Below are 18,724 nucleotides of genomic sequence, written 5' to 3'. Positions count from 1 at the left end.
CGGCCGGTTGGAAAAGTTCATGATAGCCAAGGAGAGGCGAGGGGGATAGAGACCAGGTCTCCTGAAAGCAGATTATGTCGCTTTTGTTCAGGAATTCAACGGCTGATTTTGAAGCTAGGGTTGACTTTAGCCCGCTCGTGTTCCAAGTTGTGATAGTTAGTTTGGAATCGGGCCAGTTGGTGATCTTATTAGGAGGGTCGCTGTTGCTGGGCAAAGTTGATTGATGACTCTGGGACTGAGTCTCCGTAGCACATGTCGTTGACACGGGGGACAGGGCATTTCAATTTACAGCTTATCGTACGTTGGTTTTTATGGCATGCAATATTTAGGAGATTATCCGCTTTCGACGCTTCTGGAAGCCAGGCATGGGTTGCGCCCCGGGACCCCTTCAGTACACTGGTAAGCTGTTTCACAGGGGCCTGTGGAAGAAGGACGTGGGGATATTTTTGTTGGGTGGGGACCCACATTTCGATGCCCCAGTTTTCAAATTGGTTGGCTTCCTTAAAAATTGCATTCCTAATGGATTCCTGAGACCATGTTGTAATGGTGGCCTCTAAGTCCCCTCTCCCTGGTATTGTGGAGAACTTGACTGACGTAAGGTCTGAGGAGGTAAGCCCGGCCAGTGCTGGAATGCAGTTGAACAGGCGGAGGAGGATGCGTCTGTTAAGAATATCATGTGGGCCCTTGTGCTCGTAGTGTGGATAAAATACTAGTTCTGCTCTCTTTTCCGGGCTCCTGGCTGTACCAGGTAAAGGAGCTGTCGCCATCTGAAGTTGAAAGCAAGCTTCAGGTGGGTAAACGGACCTCTCCGATTGGCTTATCATCATACCCGAGGCCTGTGGCACTTGAGGCAAAAAGTACCTTTGCGGCTGTAGGTGGAGGTCACAGCAGGCTTTAGTTAAGTCTTCTGATTGATGGGGTGCACTACAGTCTGTGGCAATGCCCACTATTGGGCTGTGAAGATCCGTGTTCGTGATTTCTGCCATTCCATGGGATTGAGGTGGACTGTTCCGGTCTTCCATTATTGCTACAGTGAGCTGTGCGGGGTTATTCTGATTCCCAGCGCTGTAGTCTTTGGTACTTGTTCCTATGGTTTTGTTTGGCAGTAATACATTTACTGTATTTGAGGTGTGCATTTCTGAGGCTCTTGTGATCCCGGAGCTCCCCAGGGTTGATGACCCGTGCTGTTCGCTGGTGACCGTTGGGCCAGCGGGGGCCTTACTTTTCTTGTTGTGTTTTATTTCAGGTTTTACCGGTGGGTTGAAAATGGGGAAGTAGGGGAGACCCCTTGATTTATTAACTGGTAGACTGGGTGCCACTAACCCTTCGAGCTCCGATCTTCTTTTCAATAAGCGTTGTTTTTTAGATTGTTGTTTTAGTTTTTTTCTCTCCCGCCTTGACAGTGAGGTTTTCGTTGGAGGCTTAGGAACGCTGTGAATCAGGTCCGTGTGGGCACTGTTGGGGCGGTCGGAACGCGTGGATGATACTTGCGTCGATGTGGTTTCGGTGAGATCCAAACCCGCTGAGAGCGGGCCGGGACTGGTCCCTATTGAAAGGCTGGACGAACTTTTAATAGCTTGGTCGACACAAGGGGGTGTATTTTTTCTCACAGGGCATGGGCCAGCTGGTGCGGCGGAGCGTAAAGGGTCTTCGAGGATAAGTGAAGTTTGAGACTCTTGCATAAGCGTAGGCTGAGACGGTCCTTGTCTGCTGCTGTGGCACTCTACGCTGTTCAGGATTGCGCCCATGATTTCAGGGAGGGACGAGAGTTTGTTGATTATTGGGCTGCAGGGGCAGGAACCCCGATTGCCCATTGTCCCTGCCAGGTCTTCAAGGGTTCGTATCCTGGAGCCCAGATCCAACAGTGTTGATGCCAAAGTTTGCATTAGATCGATCTGCAGCTCCATTTTCTGCGACTGCCATAGCGTGGCCTTGGCAATCGCGTCTTGTTTGGCATGGAGGGATGTCAGTGAGACCGAAATGAAGTTTATGGGGTCCGGTAGAGTGAACACAGATGATTCCTGGTCCTCTGGAGGGTTTCTGAAGAAGTTTGAGGGGGAACTGAAGCCTGGTGAGTGGGCGAGTGATTCCTCAATTCGACTTTCTAAGGAGGCCAGGAATCGGTTGGATAGTTTGTGAGACAATGAGAGGCCATCGTTTTTTGGGCTCTTGTCTGAAGGTAGGGAGACGTTCCGGCTAGTGGAAGAGGCCCCTGAGCGTACAATTGGACTGGGTGGTAATTGAGCCTTCGATGTTAAGTCTACAATATAACAATTGTCGGTATGTTTAGATGGTGACAACGGGACACTGCCATGGACTTGGGCTTCGACTTCTAGCTTAGTCGCGTTGTTTAAAATCGTGATATCTGTAGATTCTGAGCTAAGGGCTGGTAAGGCTGTGTTTCCAGGTGCTACAGAGAAGGCGGACAGTGAAAGAAGAGGGCTGTCATGAGTCGTGACAGCAACCTCCTGGGAGAAGGTGAGCAGCTGGTGGGTCTTATGGAATGACTCGTGAATTGTCTCGTGTGTGGTGGAAGGTCCGGGAGAGGGTAGGGAGGGTTTCTCCGGGGTTGAGTTTTTAACGTAGGCCGGTCCGGGGGAGCAGAGGTTGTCCATCTGGATGTCAACTTTTAAGTCTGTGTCCTGCTGAGATAATTGAATAGAGGAAAAGACCTTTTGGACAGGGGTTTTAGTAAAGAAGTCGTTAATCCGAGGTTGCAATTGCGCTTGCGATGATAGGCCGCCTGTATTTGGCGTCTCGTCTTTGGGTGGGGGTGACTCCTGCTGGGCCCCTCCAGGGGAAGCGTAGCGGAGGGTAGTACCTTTCCTCCGTGGGAGTTTTCTGAGTTGCTTGCGGTCTTCCATGGTAGGCCCCCAAGGTGATGATTGGCGGTTTAACAGGAGGGGTGAAGAAGACTGCACTCCACCTGACCTATCAGGAGAGGTAAATGCACGGAGGGTTAGGAAGAGAGCCAGAGAATAGAAACCAGTGCAGGGCTTCACGCGGGTTGCCGGCTCTCGGCTCCCACTGCTCCGTTCTCGTAGCCGGGCTAGGCTCTCCCTGCTCTGCTCTGCTACGGGTCACACAGCTCTCCCTGCTCTGGTTCCCGCTCTCAGGGATACCAACAAGCAGCAGCTGCTTCGCGCTCAGTGCCTCTCCAGTAGTAAGTCTTGACTCACGCAATGTAACTGGCGACTTGTATCAGGCCCACAGCTGACCAATATCCTAGTCCGAAGGTTATAGAGTCGCTCACCTCAGCTGCCTGCTCCCTCACCCGGACACGCCAAGGGCTCTCTGCTCTCTGCTCACTGCTGACTGAGCCCGTGGAGTGCCTCTCCTCCTCCGCTCCTTTAATCCCGCTCTCGCGCTCTGGTGCTCCACCGGTGCTCCTCCCTCCTGGGCACCAGTGCTCCTCTCCGTGCTCTGCTCCGCTCTGCACGCCCCCCCCGTGGAGTGTGCTACCTGGACCGAAGGGGTGGGGCCGGGGCAAGAACGGGTTTCACCTGGGCCCTCAGCTGCTGGTGAGTTAATCGGCTTTTTCTTCTGCCGACAGAGCCGCTTCCCTTGGCGTTCTCGGCTTGCGCTGTTCCACTGTCCTCCAGAGCAAAGGTGTACGCCGGGTCGGGTCGAGTCGGGTCCAAGACGGGTACCAAGCGCCTGCTCGCACCTGCGCCAGCGCCCACACCCGCAGTTTGCCTCTGGGTTATCTGCCTTTGCCTTGCGCCGTCAGCCAGTCTAAGACGGAAGCAAACGCCGATTTGGTTTTGGTTCTTCGGTTTATCGGCTCGCAGAGCGATCCGCGCTGCTCCTGCTCAGCTCAGCTCCTGAGTCGCTGCTCACTGCAAAATCTGTTACTACCTGGTTACACCTTTGAATTACAATTGGATTACTTTTTCTGGTCTTCTGGATTGGTTTGGGGACTGGCTTTTCCTTGCTTCTGAACAAACATGATCTCCCAGAAGGCTCTGCAGTACATCTTGTGAACTTGGTACTGAAACAGCATGCATCATTACACCATGAACGAAGAGATCTGTCCCTGGGGAACAATATAGTAGTTCCAGTTCCCGAAGGAATAGTGTGAGGCAAGGCATTGTATGATGTGTATGGCCCAACTGAACTTTTGCAAATCCTGTATTTTTTTAGAATGTCTTTAAATGAGATCATCACTGCTACTTCTAATTCAGATAACTGGGACATTGATACAGTGCATAATTTGATAGAAGAGCTAGAGCAATATCAACTGTATTTTCTTCTGATGAAGTGTATGATGGTACATCTAATTATGGTGATATGTCCTGTTATTAACATTACAACCACCACGTTCTGCATAAAGTAAGTATCCCATGTGCCATTTATAATTACACCCAATAGGAACAAAGCCCACCACCACCAAAAGGTAGTTCAAAAAGATTTGCACAGAAGTTTGGTTATTTTTCTGGTTTTGACAAATTTGACCCATCCTCATATTTTTACAGGCTTGAACCTACATCTGAAAAGAAAAATTTGCAAACAAGCACCAAAGTGATATACTCTGCTTCCTTTCTTTCCCAGCTGTCTGTACAGGGTTACGACTTTTGGAAAGACACAATAGATACAAAATCTGGGGGACAAAAGACTGGCAGCTTCAGGGAACTGAGGCCTTCTTTACAGCATTGCAATGAAAGTGAGAGGAACCTCTTAAGGCCAAAGGAACAGGGTACAATTAGAGAATATCAGAAGGAGTGTTTCCTTTGGACTACACTCTAAGAATAACTTATACTACTGACCACATCAACTGGTACTAACTATAGCCACATAATCGCTAAACCACTTATTTACCATACACACAAGGGAGATATAATACTAAGCCCAAGGTCACAATACAAAATTGGAAAAATAGATCAATTTATTGATAATTATATCAAAAGGTATACAATAGACAATGCAAATTACTTCCAAGGTTAAAAACAACTTTAAAACTATTATTTAAAACACTTTATTTGTTATAACACATAGTGGGGGGGGGGAATAATTCCCCCACAAACGTTGTTGTTAGTGTTCATATGTGGCATAACCACCATAAAGTCTATAATCCATTCATAAAGCTATAACACGATAACATGAACAAACATTACAATCTGGCAGAGAGAGTACACATAAAAGACAGTACACTTTGTCATAAACAAAACACACATCCGTGGTAAAACAATAGAAAGCACTAGAACCCGATACTACAGAATTGATTAGTGATCTGTGATCCTAGCCAAGGCACGGGGTCCAGAAGTTCTCAAGCACAGATACTCAACGCCTGTAAACAGATAGCCAATGCACGTGGACCACAGGTTCCCCAATACAGATACTCTGCGTCTGTAAACTGTTAGTCTTATGTACCCAGGATAGGCACATGTAGCAAAGCTACACATTTTCTTACATTGTCCTCTTTCTGCACAATAACATTTTACTGTGACCTTTAGCACATATTTGTGTGTGTGTCAATGTTGGATTAGTTTCTCTGAAACTAGTTTGCGCACACATCTGGCTTCACGCAACATTATCATGATGTTTTGAGCACTGAGCAAAAGGCCTTTGCACACGCTGTGGAAATGTCATTGTATCTTCATCCACGGGGGACCCGGCTATCTGCATACCCATAACAATGTTAATCTGCATATACATCGCAAGGATGCTTTTTGTTATAAATAAGCATTTCCGGGGGTTAGACCGAGGAGACACTTTAGCTGACATCATGAGGTCCCTGCAAGCTGAGGCTTCAATAAGCAGCTGTCTAACATCTCCGTGAGGAGTGTCCAGTTCGTGACCAAGACGGTCCTACATTCTGTCCCACCAGGTAATTGGGTTTGACCATCCGGTGGGGGAATTCTTGGCTCTATATACACACAACTACCCATACTCTAGATGCACATAGAAAAGGGATGGCATAGTAGGCGTGTGCCTGATTACCACCTTGTGTTATATGCCTGCATATATACTCTGCTCTTAGCACCCTGATGGAACTATACCTATTTACTATTTTGGTGCTTGTAATCACTTTCACTTTCATATGCTTCTATCTATTAATCATCGCAGCACATGTACTACATACAAGAATAACTTGGTTCATTAAATATATTAAAGAACGTCCCATTGTGTATTCTCAGTATATTTCTCAGAGAACAAGAGAGCACTAGTGACTGGGCAAAAGGGTTCTAGATCTGTTACCACGATCCCGGAGTGGTCAGGGTCGTCATGTTCAGTGGTTGCTAGAAACCATTTGCTCCCTGGTAGGGTTAGGACGGTTTATGGTGGCACTGTTAAATAGCTGGTCTCTAGGCCAACATATACTACGGGTGCCCGGAATCAGCCTAAGCACCCCACCCAAGGTTTTAAGTTGTCTACGAATAAACAGATCTTATGGATTAGTGGGAACTACACGACAATGGCCGATGCACCGGGCCCAAGCACAGGTACTCCGTGCCTGCAAACAGATAGCCGAGGCATGGGGTTCTAGATGTTCCCAAGCACAGACACTCTGCGCCTGCAAACAGAAAGCCAACGCACAGGATCCAGAAGTTCCCAAGCACACATACTCCGCAACTGTAAACAGAAAGCCTATGCACGGGGTCCACAGGTTCCCACATACTGTTATTGACTCGGACAAACATTATGGGGTGTTGCAGTTCCCATGCCCTTGCATTGTGTAGTGGCAAATAGCACAGGAAAAGGGGTCCTGAAATTCTCAAGCAGGGAGCAGGGAAGCTGAAAACTGATTGCACGTGGGTCTGGTAACACATATATATATCCCCAGAGGCAGCATGTGAGTGCACACTGTCATGGTTTGTGCTTGTCAGGACTGAGTCTGATGCACTTCAGACTACCAGGGTTCACAGAATGAGCCCGACCGCTGAAAAGCTTCGGACGTGGTTGAGCCACCATCACAAAGGGGGTCCCAACATCGAATGGTGGCTACAGTGGAAATTCGAAGTTATAATGTGCAGAATTGCAAATGCATCAACAGCTTTCCTCTTGCAGTGGCACTGTACACTCTGGAAAGTAGGCTTCAGCTCTGCCCCCTCTGCGCAATAAGCTGAGGTGCTGCTCCATCTGTGCAGTAAAACTGGGGTGCCGAACCCTCTGTAATAAACTGGGGCACCAAACTCTCTTACCTTTAGTACTGAATCTTGCTATGAAAGTGTGACAGAAGTAGACCTAGGAAGAGATGTGGAGCCCCTTCAAGCAGCTATTCACTGGTGTTTCAGTTTGTGTGCTAGTCCCATCAGACTTCCTTTCATTAATCGTCTGTTCCTAAGCATCAACCCTACAGCTATCCTTGACTAGGAGGAAACCCGATTGGCTCATTTTCAGATGTAGAAATTAAACTTTTCCCCCATAATTTATTGCCGGTACAATGTGGAGTTCTGCGCTTCATCTGGAGAATGCCAGAAGCAATGCCTCTCTGTGCTTTTCAGATGCCTTGGTTTCACCAGAACATGGACTAGTCTGACCATGTGCACGGAAACCAACGATAGGATGAGGGGCTGAGGCGTCTCCTGCAACAACAGAGCAGCTGCACTATGTTAAGGTCTGTCAAACTTTAAGCTCCTGCAGAAGGAACCGAGTCTTCTTGCTTGTCTCAAAAGGGGCCAGACCCAGGAGAGCTGAGCCCTGCCTTCAGTCAAAAGGGGCAGACTGTGGGACCCAGACCCAAGAAAACTGAGCCCTGCCTGCAGATTCAGTAGGGGCAGACTGTGGGACCCAGACCCAAGAAAACTGAGCCCTGCCTGCAGATTCAGTAGGGGCAGACTGTGGGACCCAGACCCAAGAAAACTGAGCCCTGACTGCAGATTCAGTAGGGGCAGTCTGCGGGTACTAGGCCCAGGAGAACAGAGCTCTGCCTGCAGAGCGAAAAGGGGCAGTCTGTGCAATCCAGGAGAGCCGAGCCCTGCCTGCAAAGTCAAAAGGGGCAGTCTGTGGGACCCAGAACCAGAACAATCGAACCCTGTCTGTAGAGGCAAAAGAGGCGGTCTGTGAGACCGAGGAGGACATAGCCCTATCCGCAGAGTCAAAAGGGACAGTCTGTGGGACCTAGGAGAGTCAAGTCCTGCCCGCAGAGACAAAAGGGGCAGTCTGGGGGACCAAGGAGAGCTGGGCCCTGCTCACAGAGTCTTAAAGGGGCACCCAGACCCAGGAGAGACAGTACTTGCCCGCAGAGTCATGAGGGGCAGTCTGTGGAATCCAGACCCAGGAAAGCATAGCCCACCCTTCAGACCCAGACCCCGGAGAGCCAAGCCCTGACCGCAGAGTCAAAAGGGGCAGTCTGTGGGAACCAGCCCCAGGACAGGATAGCCCAGTCTGAAGAGTCAAAAGGGGCAGTCTTCTGGGACCCAGAAGAGCTGGTCCCTGCCCACAGAGTCAAAAGGGGCAGTCTGTGGGGCCCAGATCCAGGCGAGCTGAGCCCTGGCTGCAGAGTCAAAAGGGAAAGTCTGTGGGACACAGACCCAGGAGAGCCAAGCGTGCCTGCAGAGTTAAAAGGGGCAGGAGTATTGCACAGCCATAAAATTGCTCAGAGTTACTGAGCATATTCTTTTAATATGAATTCAGGTACAAGAATAAAACTGCGTGGACATTATATTTATTTAGAGTGATGCATGTGCTAACTGGTCTACTCCACACCACCCTCCAAAACTAAACCTTGACTGTTGGATCTCGCTACCACACACTTAAAAGACTAAAGAGGAGGCACCTGGTAATTCAGTGAAATGCAGTAGTGCCTGGCTCCCCTGACTCAAAGGACAGCAGCAACGTTTCTTGACCAACTGCAAAACTGCAAAACTGCTCCCGAGGCACAAAGGCCCAGAGGACTGGCCTGACACTGAATATGAAACCCGTCAAATGCAAAGCAATCGACAGCCATTTTCAGCACCAGAGAATGTCCCTGTTGTGCAATAAAGTGTGTATAGGGCAGTAGAAGGCCCAGAGGTGTGCACAGCAGCCCTCGCATGCCTCTGTACTTCACACATCTGTGCTTCTGGTCAGGTAATGCCACCTTGAACTCTGAGCTGAGGTTCCTATGCACCACAGACATCTACGATATCTAGCGAGGCACTGTTGGCCAAAGATTCTGAAAAATACAATGGATATTTTTTCTTTTGTAGAGGTGCCACCCCTCGGCCGGTAGATGTGCCCAGTGCTGCGTAAAGAGAAGCGGGGCTCAATTCTAAAAATGATAAGCTACTGCCCAAGAATATAACTGTGGATCTGAAAATGACTGCGCTCGCACCCCCACAAAACAACCAGCCTACCATGGGCAGGCCTGGCTGAGTGGGATCTGTTTTAAGCAGGGTTCACGTGTGTATGTGTACTTTTGGGATCAGAAGCTGCTGCAGCTACACTTCAATATTTCTTTTATTCACATAATGTTAGCATTGGCAGTGCAAGTATCCCATCTACCTTGAGAGCGCAAAGCTCAACACAACGCATGGAAGCTTTACACGTAAACAGACCTGAAAAAAAAACACTTGAGTCATTTGGGAAGCCCCCTTGAGGTGCCATCCTCCTTAGTCCGCGTGTGCCACGTGAATATCATCCACAATCTCCCTGCACACATATGATGCACACATTCCTTTAATACTAAAACCATCACACCACCCCAAAGTCCAGATGAACTGTAGAGGGTATCTTTATGAACAAACTTTTCCTCACAGTATCTAGAGCACATGGCAATCACGCCTCATCCAGTCTGACACACAGGAGTACACAAAGAAGATCCCCACACAGCACTAGAAGTGCCCACCAGAGTTGTGAGGGAATCCACCCATGCCCTGCTGTGTTAACTGCACATGCCTGAAGCACACACAACAAAAGCAAGGGATGGAGGGCAGCAATAAAGGAGTCACAAACCATAAGCAAAGGCTAAAACAAAAATAAAAATAGAAAAAAGCAGAGCAACTTACTGGTTTTCACTTGCAAAAGGTGCATGAGGCATGTAGGAGGAAGGGGTGGAGAATGGGAGGTGATTCCACACACTGGGAGACAGCATCGGGCTCTGAAAGCACAGCAAAGGAAGGTAAGACAACAGCAGCCCACGGCCATCAAACCGCCAATCCTGTCCTCTACCACCCCAAAAAAGTGCATCACCCTCCTGAACTTATGTCTCAGAATGAAAAGTTACTCACCTGTAATAATATTCCTCTCTCAGGCACTGGTATCTGGTCTAGATTCACACGCTTAGAATGATTCCTGCTGTCAGAGAAGAAATCAGAGCTCTTTTTTAACACACTCCTAAATTCATTGGGAGCTGACCCAGCGTTTCCCCTCTGAAAAGCTACGCCCTGGTGAGACAGACAGCTTCTGCCATGCTCTGCTCCGTGGGACCATTCTATTTCACATTTTAATATTGGCTATTTCAGAAAAAATGGGATGATGAGATGCGAGTCTGGAAAGGACAGCCGCCTTGGAGAGGTCTTGTTACAGGTCAGTAGATTGTTCTACTCCAGCACAGAATCATCTCAGAGTTGTTGTATTTTTAATATTAATTACTTTGCATATTCCTGACAATAAGGGACGATGCTGTATGTGTGTGTCTGGAAAGGATAGTCGCGCAGGAGAGGTGTTTTTACAAGTCAGTAGATTAGTCCTGTCAAGAGTGAGATCATCTCTAAGCTCTAGTATTTTCTATCTCACAGGATATTGCCAATATCTGGAAATATGGAATAATGTCCCACCACTAGGGTATTGTAATAGACAAGTAGATTCTCTAGTCAATCATGGAAGCCTCTCTACGTTCTCCCAGTCTGGATCTTCCTTGACAAGGAGACAGACATGCGAGTCTATAAAGTATTGCTGCACTATTTAACACTGTTGTAGGTAAGTAGAGGACTCACCTCCTTTCCGGGATCCCTCTAGGTTCTGATCCTTTCAAAAGAACACCCACTTAACAAAGGCCTAATCCCTGTTGTGTCCGACGCAGGAAGGAACGGAGCTTGGGAAAATTAGACGGGTGGACCTCATAACTTATAGCCTCCCTACATAGTAAATATAAATTGGGCAGTTTGCGCCACGACCAAAATGCGCTTGAGCACTGGAAATATAAGAATGTGTGATTTACAGGTTACTAATGTGTGGTGCTAAAACCCCAAGATGGCGTCCTCACACCTCAACACAGGCCCAAGGATGGAGTTTGCCAGTGAAGGACGTTGTCCTACGACTGAGTCATATCCTAAACCCTGCCACAGGCTCGGGAGGTGGCTACCCACAGGTTGTTCACAGAGGAAGTCCAGGAAGCCAACATACTGGAACAAAGTGTTTAGCTGGAGATCAATCCAGAGTTACAAAAAGTGAACAATAACAAATTCTAGCTCATTGCAACAATAAGCAGAACAACAAGCAGATGCTGCATCTTCTCACCAGAAAAGGACAGGTCATCAGGTGGAGAGGGTTCCACGACAGACCAGTTATGTTCCACTGAAGACGGGTCCCTCAATCACTGTCCTCCAGAGCTCCCTGATGGGCAGGACTCTGGAGATGATGAATTATGGTCAAGTAGAGACTTTCCGAGACGGGCAATGTTAAACAGAAGGATTTCATGGAAGGCTTCCTGAACCATCGACCTCCAACGCTCCCTGATGGACTGGACTCGGGAGAAGAGGCTATATCAAGTGCAGCCTTCCGGAGACAGGCAATGCTAAAGAGAAGGATTTCATGGAAGGCTTTCTCAGCCATCGACCTCCGATGCTCCCTGATGGACTGGACTCGGGAGAAGAGGCTATATCAAGTGCAGCCTTCCGGAGACAGGCAATGTTAAACAGAAGGCTGTAATTCAATAATTTTCCTCAAATGCTGCTTGATGGGCAAGTCCTAAGACAGGCAATGTTCAACAGAGGACTTTCACTGAAGACTCGTTGAATCTTAGACCTCAACTGCTCCCTGAGGGGCAGGACTCAGAAGAAAAGGATATATCATCAATGAAGAATGTCTAGAGACAGGCAATATTCAACAGACGGATTTCACTAAAGGCTTCCTCAGTTGCCGTATTCCAATGCTCCCTGATTGACAAGACTCAGGAGAAGAGGATATATCATCAAGTGCAGCCTTCCGGAGATAGGCAATGTTCAATGGAAGGCTTCCTCAACCTTCGACCTCCAATGATCTTGGAAGGGCCGGACTCAGGAGAAGAGGTCATATCAAGCAGAGACGTCCGGAGTCAGGCAATGTTAAACAGAAGGATTCAATTGAAGATTCCCTTATTCATCAGCCCACAAAGGGTTGTGAAAGGCAGGATTCCATAGTAGCATACCTTAAAAGTCTTTCTCAAAGGGGCTGGAAGGCTACATTCTGCTCGGGAGGGTCTGTGGATAATACTGTTTGACAAAAAATTTGCAATTTTATTGAGGTGAATCCCCAAGACACAGAAAGCCCTGTTTATGGCCAACCTCAGTTGGCCACCAACGTTAAACCTATGTGAACAGAGGGTTTCCTGTCTGCAAGTCTATCCACATAAGAACAAATCAGATGGAAAAGGAGGCGTCTCGAGGAGAAAACATTAAAATAAAGACATCCAACAAACCTGCAAGCTGGATAAAGATAGGCATTGAAAAAACCATAGGGATGTAAACATTTCAAAGAGGCTGGTAACCTCATAGAGTGAGGAAATAAATATGAATTAAAACACTTCTGGTAGGCATAGCATTGTGGGGGCTCTCTCACCTACTAGCGTGTACCTAAACATGAAGAAGGCAGGGAATTCTTGAAGTGTGCAAAAGTGTTCCAGAAGCTTTTCCAATGGTGGGAAGTTATTCTGAGTATGATTATCCGGCAAGGGTGCATTACTGGCAACCTGGAAAGAATATGCCCAAGGGCGACTAAGGCACCTCGGACAATGCCAGCCATTAACCCAATTCCCCACTGGTATAACAGAAAAGCTAAGTGATGTGAACGTTTCGCCACCTCCTCCAACCTCTGACAAGGAAGAGCTCAGTGAAGTGTCAGTAGGAGTCCATAACTCCTTGTAAACAACTGGCCCCCTTCATGAAGGTTGCATGAGGCCGATCCCCTCCATGCAGACTGCAGGCGGCCTATCTCCTCCTTTCAGACAGCATGTGGCCTACCCTCTCCATGCATACGATACGACAGGCGGTCTACCATCACCTAGTAGACGGCATGTGGCCTACCCTCTCCATGCAAACTGCAAACGACCTACCTTCTCCTTGCAGACGGCACGTGGCCTACCCTCTCTGTATAGACTGCAGGTAGCCTACCCTCTCCATGCAGACTGGAGGCAGCTTACCTTTTCCATGCACTCTGCAGGCAGCCTACCCTCTCCTAGGAGACAGCATGTGGCCTACCCTCTCCGTGCAGACTGCAGACGGCATACCCTATCCTTGCAGACGGCATGTGGCCAGTCCTTTCCATGCACACTGCAGGCGGCCTACCCTCTCCTAGCAGATAGCATGTGGCCTAACCTCTCCATGTAGACTGAAGGCACCTTCTCCATGCAGACTGCAGGCGGACTACCCTCTCCATGCAGACTGCAGGCAGCCGACCCTCTCCATGCAGACTGCAGGCAGCCTACCCTCTCCATGCAGACTGCAGGTAGCCTACCCTCTCCATGCAGACTGCAGGCAGCCTACCCTCTCCTTGCAGACTGCAGGTAGCCTACCCTCTTCTTGCAGACGGCATGTGGCCAGCCCTCTCCATCCAGACTGCAGGTGGCCTACCCTTTCCATGCAAACTGCAGACGACCTACCCTCTCCTTGCAGACGGTATGTGGCCTACCCTTTCCTAGCAGACGGGATGTGGCCTACCCTCTCCGTGCAGACCACAGGCAACCTACCCTCTCCATGCAGACTGCAGGCAGCCGACCCTCTCCATGCAGACTGCAGGCAGCCTACCCTCTCCATGCAGACTGCAGGTAGCCTACCCTCTCCATGCAGACTGCAGGCAGCCTACCCTCTCCTTGCAGACTGCAGGTAGCCTACCCTCTTCTTGCAGACGGCATGTGGCCAGCCCTCTCCATCCAGACTGCAGGTGGCCTACCCTTTCCATGCAAACTGCAGACGACCTACCCTCTCCTTGCAGACGGTATGTGGCCTACCCTTTCCTAGCAGACGGGATGTGGCCTACCCTCTCCGTGCAGACCACAGGCAACCTACCCTCTCCATGCAGACTGCAGGTAGCCTACCCTCTTCTTGCAGACGGCATGTGGCCAGCCCTCTCCATCCACACTGCAGGCGGCCTACCCTTTCCATGCAGACTGCAGGCAGCATACCCTCTCCTTGCAGACGGCATGTGGCCAGTCCCTTCCATGCACATTACAGGCAGCCTACCCTCTCCTAGCAGAGGGCATGTGGCCTACCATCTCCATGCAGACTGCAGACGGCATACCCTCTCCTAGCAGACGCGTGTGGCCTATCCGCTCCATGCAGACTGTAGGCACCTTCTACATGCAGCCTGCAGGCGGCCTACCCTCTCCATGCAGACTGCAGGTAGCCCACCCTCTCTATGCAGACTGCAGGCAGCCTACTCTCTCCATGCAGACTGCAGGCTGCCCACCCTCTTCTTGTAGACGGCATGTGGCCTACTCTTTCCTTGCAGACGGCATGTGGCCAGCCCTCTCCATGCAGACTGCAGGCGGCCTACCCTTTCTATGCAAACTGTAGTCAGCCTACTCTCCCCATGCAGACTGAAGGCTGCCCACCCTCTCCTTGCAGACGGCAGGGGGCCTACCCTCTCCTTGCAGACGGCAGGCACCTTCTCCATGCACACTGCATGCGCCTCAGTTATCGCGGGTCATGCCTAAGCAGGGATCCGCATTACAAGCCTCCAAAAGAATCTGATTCTGAGACGAAACATAAATCATTTATATACAAGCAAATAAAGTGTCCCTCTTAAAGGCAAAAAGCAGGTTAATGGAGGTTTGATGTCTCTCCTTCTGATAGCACCCCCATAAACCCCTCACCCCACCCTTATTTAAATACCCATAACATGTGAGGAAGGTCTGCAGCATGCATTGCAGCAGCCCCTATTTGGAAGAAACCATTTAAAATGGGGGACCTTTTACCCTCCCTGTTCTGCACCCTTCTGCAGTACAAAGCTCTGCTGCTTCGCAGCCAAGTTTGCCCTGTTGGCCTAAAGACATTTTTTTCCTACTAATCTCTTAATCATTTTGTAAGCAGTTTTCGTGCTTATCCTGTCCTCCATTTATTGAACAGTCTTCAATCAAATGCCAGAAGTGACGTCAGGGGAACAGTCCATAAAACGGAGAACTAAAAAAAAATTGGTAAAACTTTCAATAACAAAAATAACAAATGGCAAAACTAAAAAATGTTTTAAACATTATCCTCCAAGCACAGTATATATATATTTTTTGTAAGTGCATCCCTCCTTTAACACATAGGCTCAACCAATGAAACATTTCCCTTTGTTGATTTTGAATTAAAATTGCGATTAGTAGATTTCATTAAGACCTGAACAGCCCACCCTGCCTCTCCTCCTGAAAGGAGGGAACCTGCGTTATCAAGAAAGCTTAAAACTAACAGCTGCTATAGCAAAGTGAGAGGTTTATTTCACTGTGACCAGGTAAGGGCTGTGTGATCTTTTTTTGGGGGGGGAAGGGGAGGGTTTTAAACGAATGCACTTTTTGCCTGTCCTACACATAAACCTCTTTACTTCTTAACACCCTAGTGCTAGCAGGCACACAGGTGAACCCTAGAGACCGTTCAGAGCAGGAAGTGAGAGCCCTCTGTTGCTCTAGTACTATCACATATGGTATAACACTGTTCACTAACGTTTGGAGGTGACAAACCAAAATACAGGGTCCTAGGAACCCATCTCACTGGAGCCAAATTAAATAAGTTCCATTCAGACTGCAACGGACAGGAGCCGGAACCCGTTACAACAGAGCTAAAAGAAGCGGAACCTGTCACAACAGAGCTGAAATACGCGGAACCCATCACAACAGAGCTGAAATAAGCGGAACCTGTCACAACAGAGCTGAAATAAGCGGAACCCGTCACAACAGAGCTGAAATAAGCGGAACCCATCACAACAGAGCTGAAATAAGCGGAACCCGTCACAACAGAGCTGAAATAAGCGGAACCCATCACAACAGTGCCGAAATAAGCGGAACCCATCACAACAGAGCTGAAATAAGCGGAACCCGTCACAACAGAGCTGAAATAAGCGGAACCCATCACAACAGAGCTGAAATAAGCGGAACCCATCACAACAGTGCTGAAATAAGCGGAACCCATCACAACAGAGCTGAAATAAGCGGAACCCATCACAACAGAGCTGAAATAAGCGGAACCCGTCACAACAGAGCTGAAATAAGCGGAACCCATCACAACAGTGCTGAAATAAGCGGAACCCGTCACAACAGAGCTGAAATAAGCAGAACCCGTCACAACAGAGCTGAAATAAGTGGAACCCGTCACAACAGAGCTGAAATAAGCGGAACCCGCCACAACAGAGTTGAAATAAGCAGAACCCGTCATAACAGAGCTGAAATAAGCAGAACCCGTCAAAACAGAGCTGAAAGGAGTGGAACTAGTCACAACAGAGCCGAAGAAAGCGGAACCCGTCAAAACAGAGCTGAGAGGGGTGGAATCCATCAAAACAGAGCTGAGGTGGGTGGAAGCCATCAAAACAGAGCTGAGGTGGGTGGAAGCCATCAAAACAGAGCTGAGGGGGGTGAAATCCATCAAAACAGAGCTGAGGTGGGTGGAAGCCATCAAAACAGAGCTCAGGTGGTGGAAGCCATCAAAGCAGAGCTGAATGGAGCGGAACCAGTGACAACAGAGCCGAAGGGAGCAGAATCAGTCACAAAACACCTGAAGGTAGTGGAACCAGTCACAACAGAGCTGAACGGAGAGGAACCAGTGACAACAGAGCCGAAGGGAGCGGAATCCATCACAAAACACCTGAAGGTAGTGGAACCAGTCACAACAGAGCTGAACGGAGCGGAGGCAGCGACAACAAAGCTGAAGGGAGCAGAACCCATCACAACAGAGCTGAAGGGAGCAGAACTCATTACAAACGAGCCGAACCCATCACACTGGAGCTGAAGGGAGCAGAACCCATCACACTGGAGCTGGAGAGGCCGAACCCATCACAGTGGAGCTGGAGGGGCCGAACCCTTCACAGTGTAGCTGGAGGGAGCGGAACCCATCACACTGGAGCTGAAGGGAGCAGAACCCTCCACACTGGAGCTGAAGGGAGCAGAACCCATCACACTGGAGCTGGAGAGGCCGAACCCATCACAGTGGAGCTGAAGGGAGCGGAACCCGCCACAACAGAGCTGAAGGGAGTAGAACCTGTCACACTGGAGCTGAAGAGAGTGGAACCCATCACGCTGGAGGGGCCGAACCCTTCACAATGGAGCTGGAGGGAGCGGAACCTACCACAACAGAGCTGAAGGGAACACAACCCATCACAGTGGAGCTGAATGGAGCGGAACCCATCACACTGGAGCTGAAGGGAGCAGAGCCCATCACAACAGAGCTGAAGGGAGCAGAACTCATTACAAACGAGCCGAACCCATCACACTGGAGCCCAAGGGAGCAGAACCCTCCACACTGGAGCTGAAGGGAGCAGAACCCATCACACTGGAGCTGGAGAGGCCGAACCCATCACAGTGGAGCTGAAGGGAGCAGAACCCGCCACAACAGAGCTGAAGGGAGCAGAACCTGTCACACTGGAGCTGAAGAGAGTGGAACCCATCACACTGGAGCTGGAGGGGCCGAACCCTTCACAGTGGAGCTGGAGGGAGCGGAACCTACCACAACAGAGCTGAAGGGAACACAACCCATCACAGTGGAGCTGAATGGAGCGGAACCCATCACACTGGAGCTGAAGGGAGCAGAGCCCATCACAACAGAGCTGAAGGGAGCAGAACTCATTACAAACGAGCCAAACCCATCACACTGGAGCCCAAGGGAGCAGAACCCTCCACACTGGAGCTGAAGGGAGCAGAACCCATCACACTGGAGTTGGAGAGGCTGAACCCATCACAGTGGAGCTGGAGGGGCCGAACCCATCACACTGGTGCTGAAGGGAGCAGAACCCGCCACAACAGAGTTGAAGGGAGCAGAACCCTGTCAAACTGGAGCTGAAGAGAGCGGAACCCATCACACTGGAACTGGAGGGGCCAAACCCATCACAGTGGAGCTGGAGGGGCCGAACCCATCACACTGGTGCTGAAGGGAGCGGAACCTGCTACAACAGAGCTGAAGGAAGCAGAAACTGTCACACTGGAGCTGAAGAGAGCGTAACCCATCACACTGGAGAAGAAGAGAGCAGAACCAATCACACTGGAGCTGAAGGGAGCGGAACTATCACACTGGAGTTGAAGGGAACAGGCCCCCTCACACTGGAGCTGAAGGGAGCAGGATCAATCACAACAGAGCTGAAGGGAGCAGAACCCATCACAACAGAGCTGTAGGGGGGGGGGCGTGGCCACGGAGCCGCCGAGCATGGATGCCTGAGCCCTGAGCTCCAGGCCGATCTCGGGGATTATCCTGATCGCGGGACCCCCCGGCGGCGCTAACACCCGGGCTCGACAGCTGAGAGCCACGGGTTACCCTAGCGCCGAGAGGGACTGTGCGGGGTCCTGCAGCGGCGGAGACTCGCACCCTTTGGCGAGCCCCACGAGAGCGCCGGCCGGCCGTCTTGCCTGGGCCTGTGAGTGGCGGCCGATCTCCGGCCTGGATTTCCGAGGGCCGCCGGAGCTTTCCGGACGTGGGTGGCTGGC

The 18,724-nt window shown here is 49.9% G+C and overlaps 1 protein-coding gene across 2 annotated transcripts in view; it reads right to left on the bottom strand.

The window, feature by feature from the left end:
• The window catches only part of SBNO2 (strawberry notch homolog 2), a 324,007-nt gene that overhangs the window by 249,337 nt on the left and 55,946 nt on the right, over nt 1-18,724 (bottom strand). For both annotated transcript variants that reach the window (XM_078669941.1, XM_078669940.1), the window contains exon 3: nt 9,930-10,021. In XM_078669941.1, coding sequence (XP_078526067.1) covers nt 9,930-10,021 — 92 coding nt within the window. The remainder of the gene's footprint in view (nt 1-9,929; nt 10,022-18,724) is intronic.

This window comes from Lissotriton helveticus, chromosome 12, assembly GCF_964261635.1.
Source record: "Lissotriton helveticus chromosome 12, aLisHel1.1, whole genome shotgun sequence".
Taxonomy (NCBI): Eukaryota; Metazoa; Chordata; class Amphibia; order Caudata; family Salamandridae; genus Lissotriton; species Lissotriton helveticus.
Note: the sequence above shows the minus strand (reverse complement) of the source record. Positions and strands in the feature narration are given on the sequence as shown.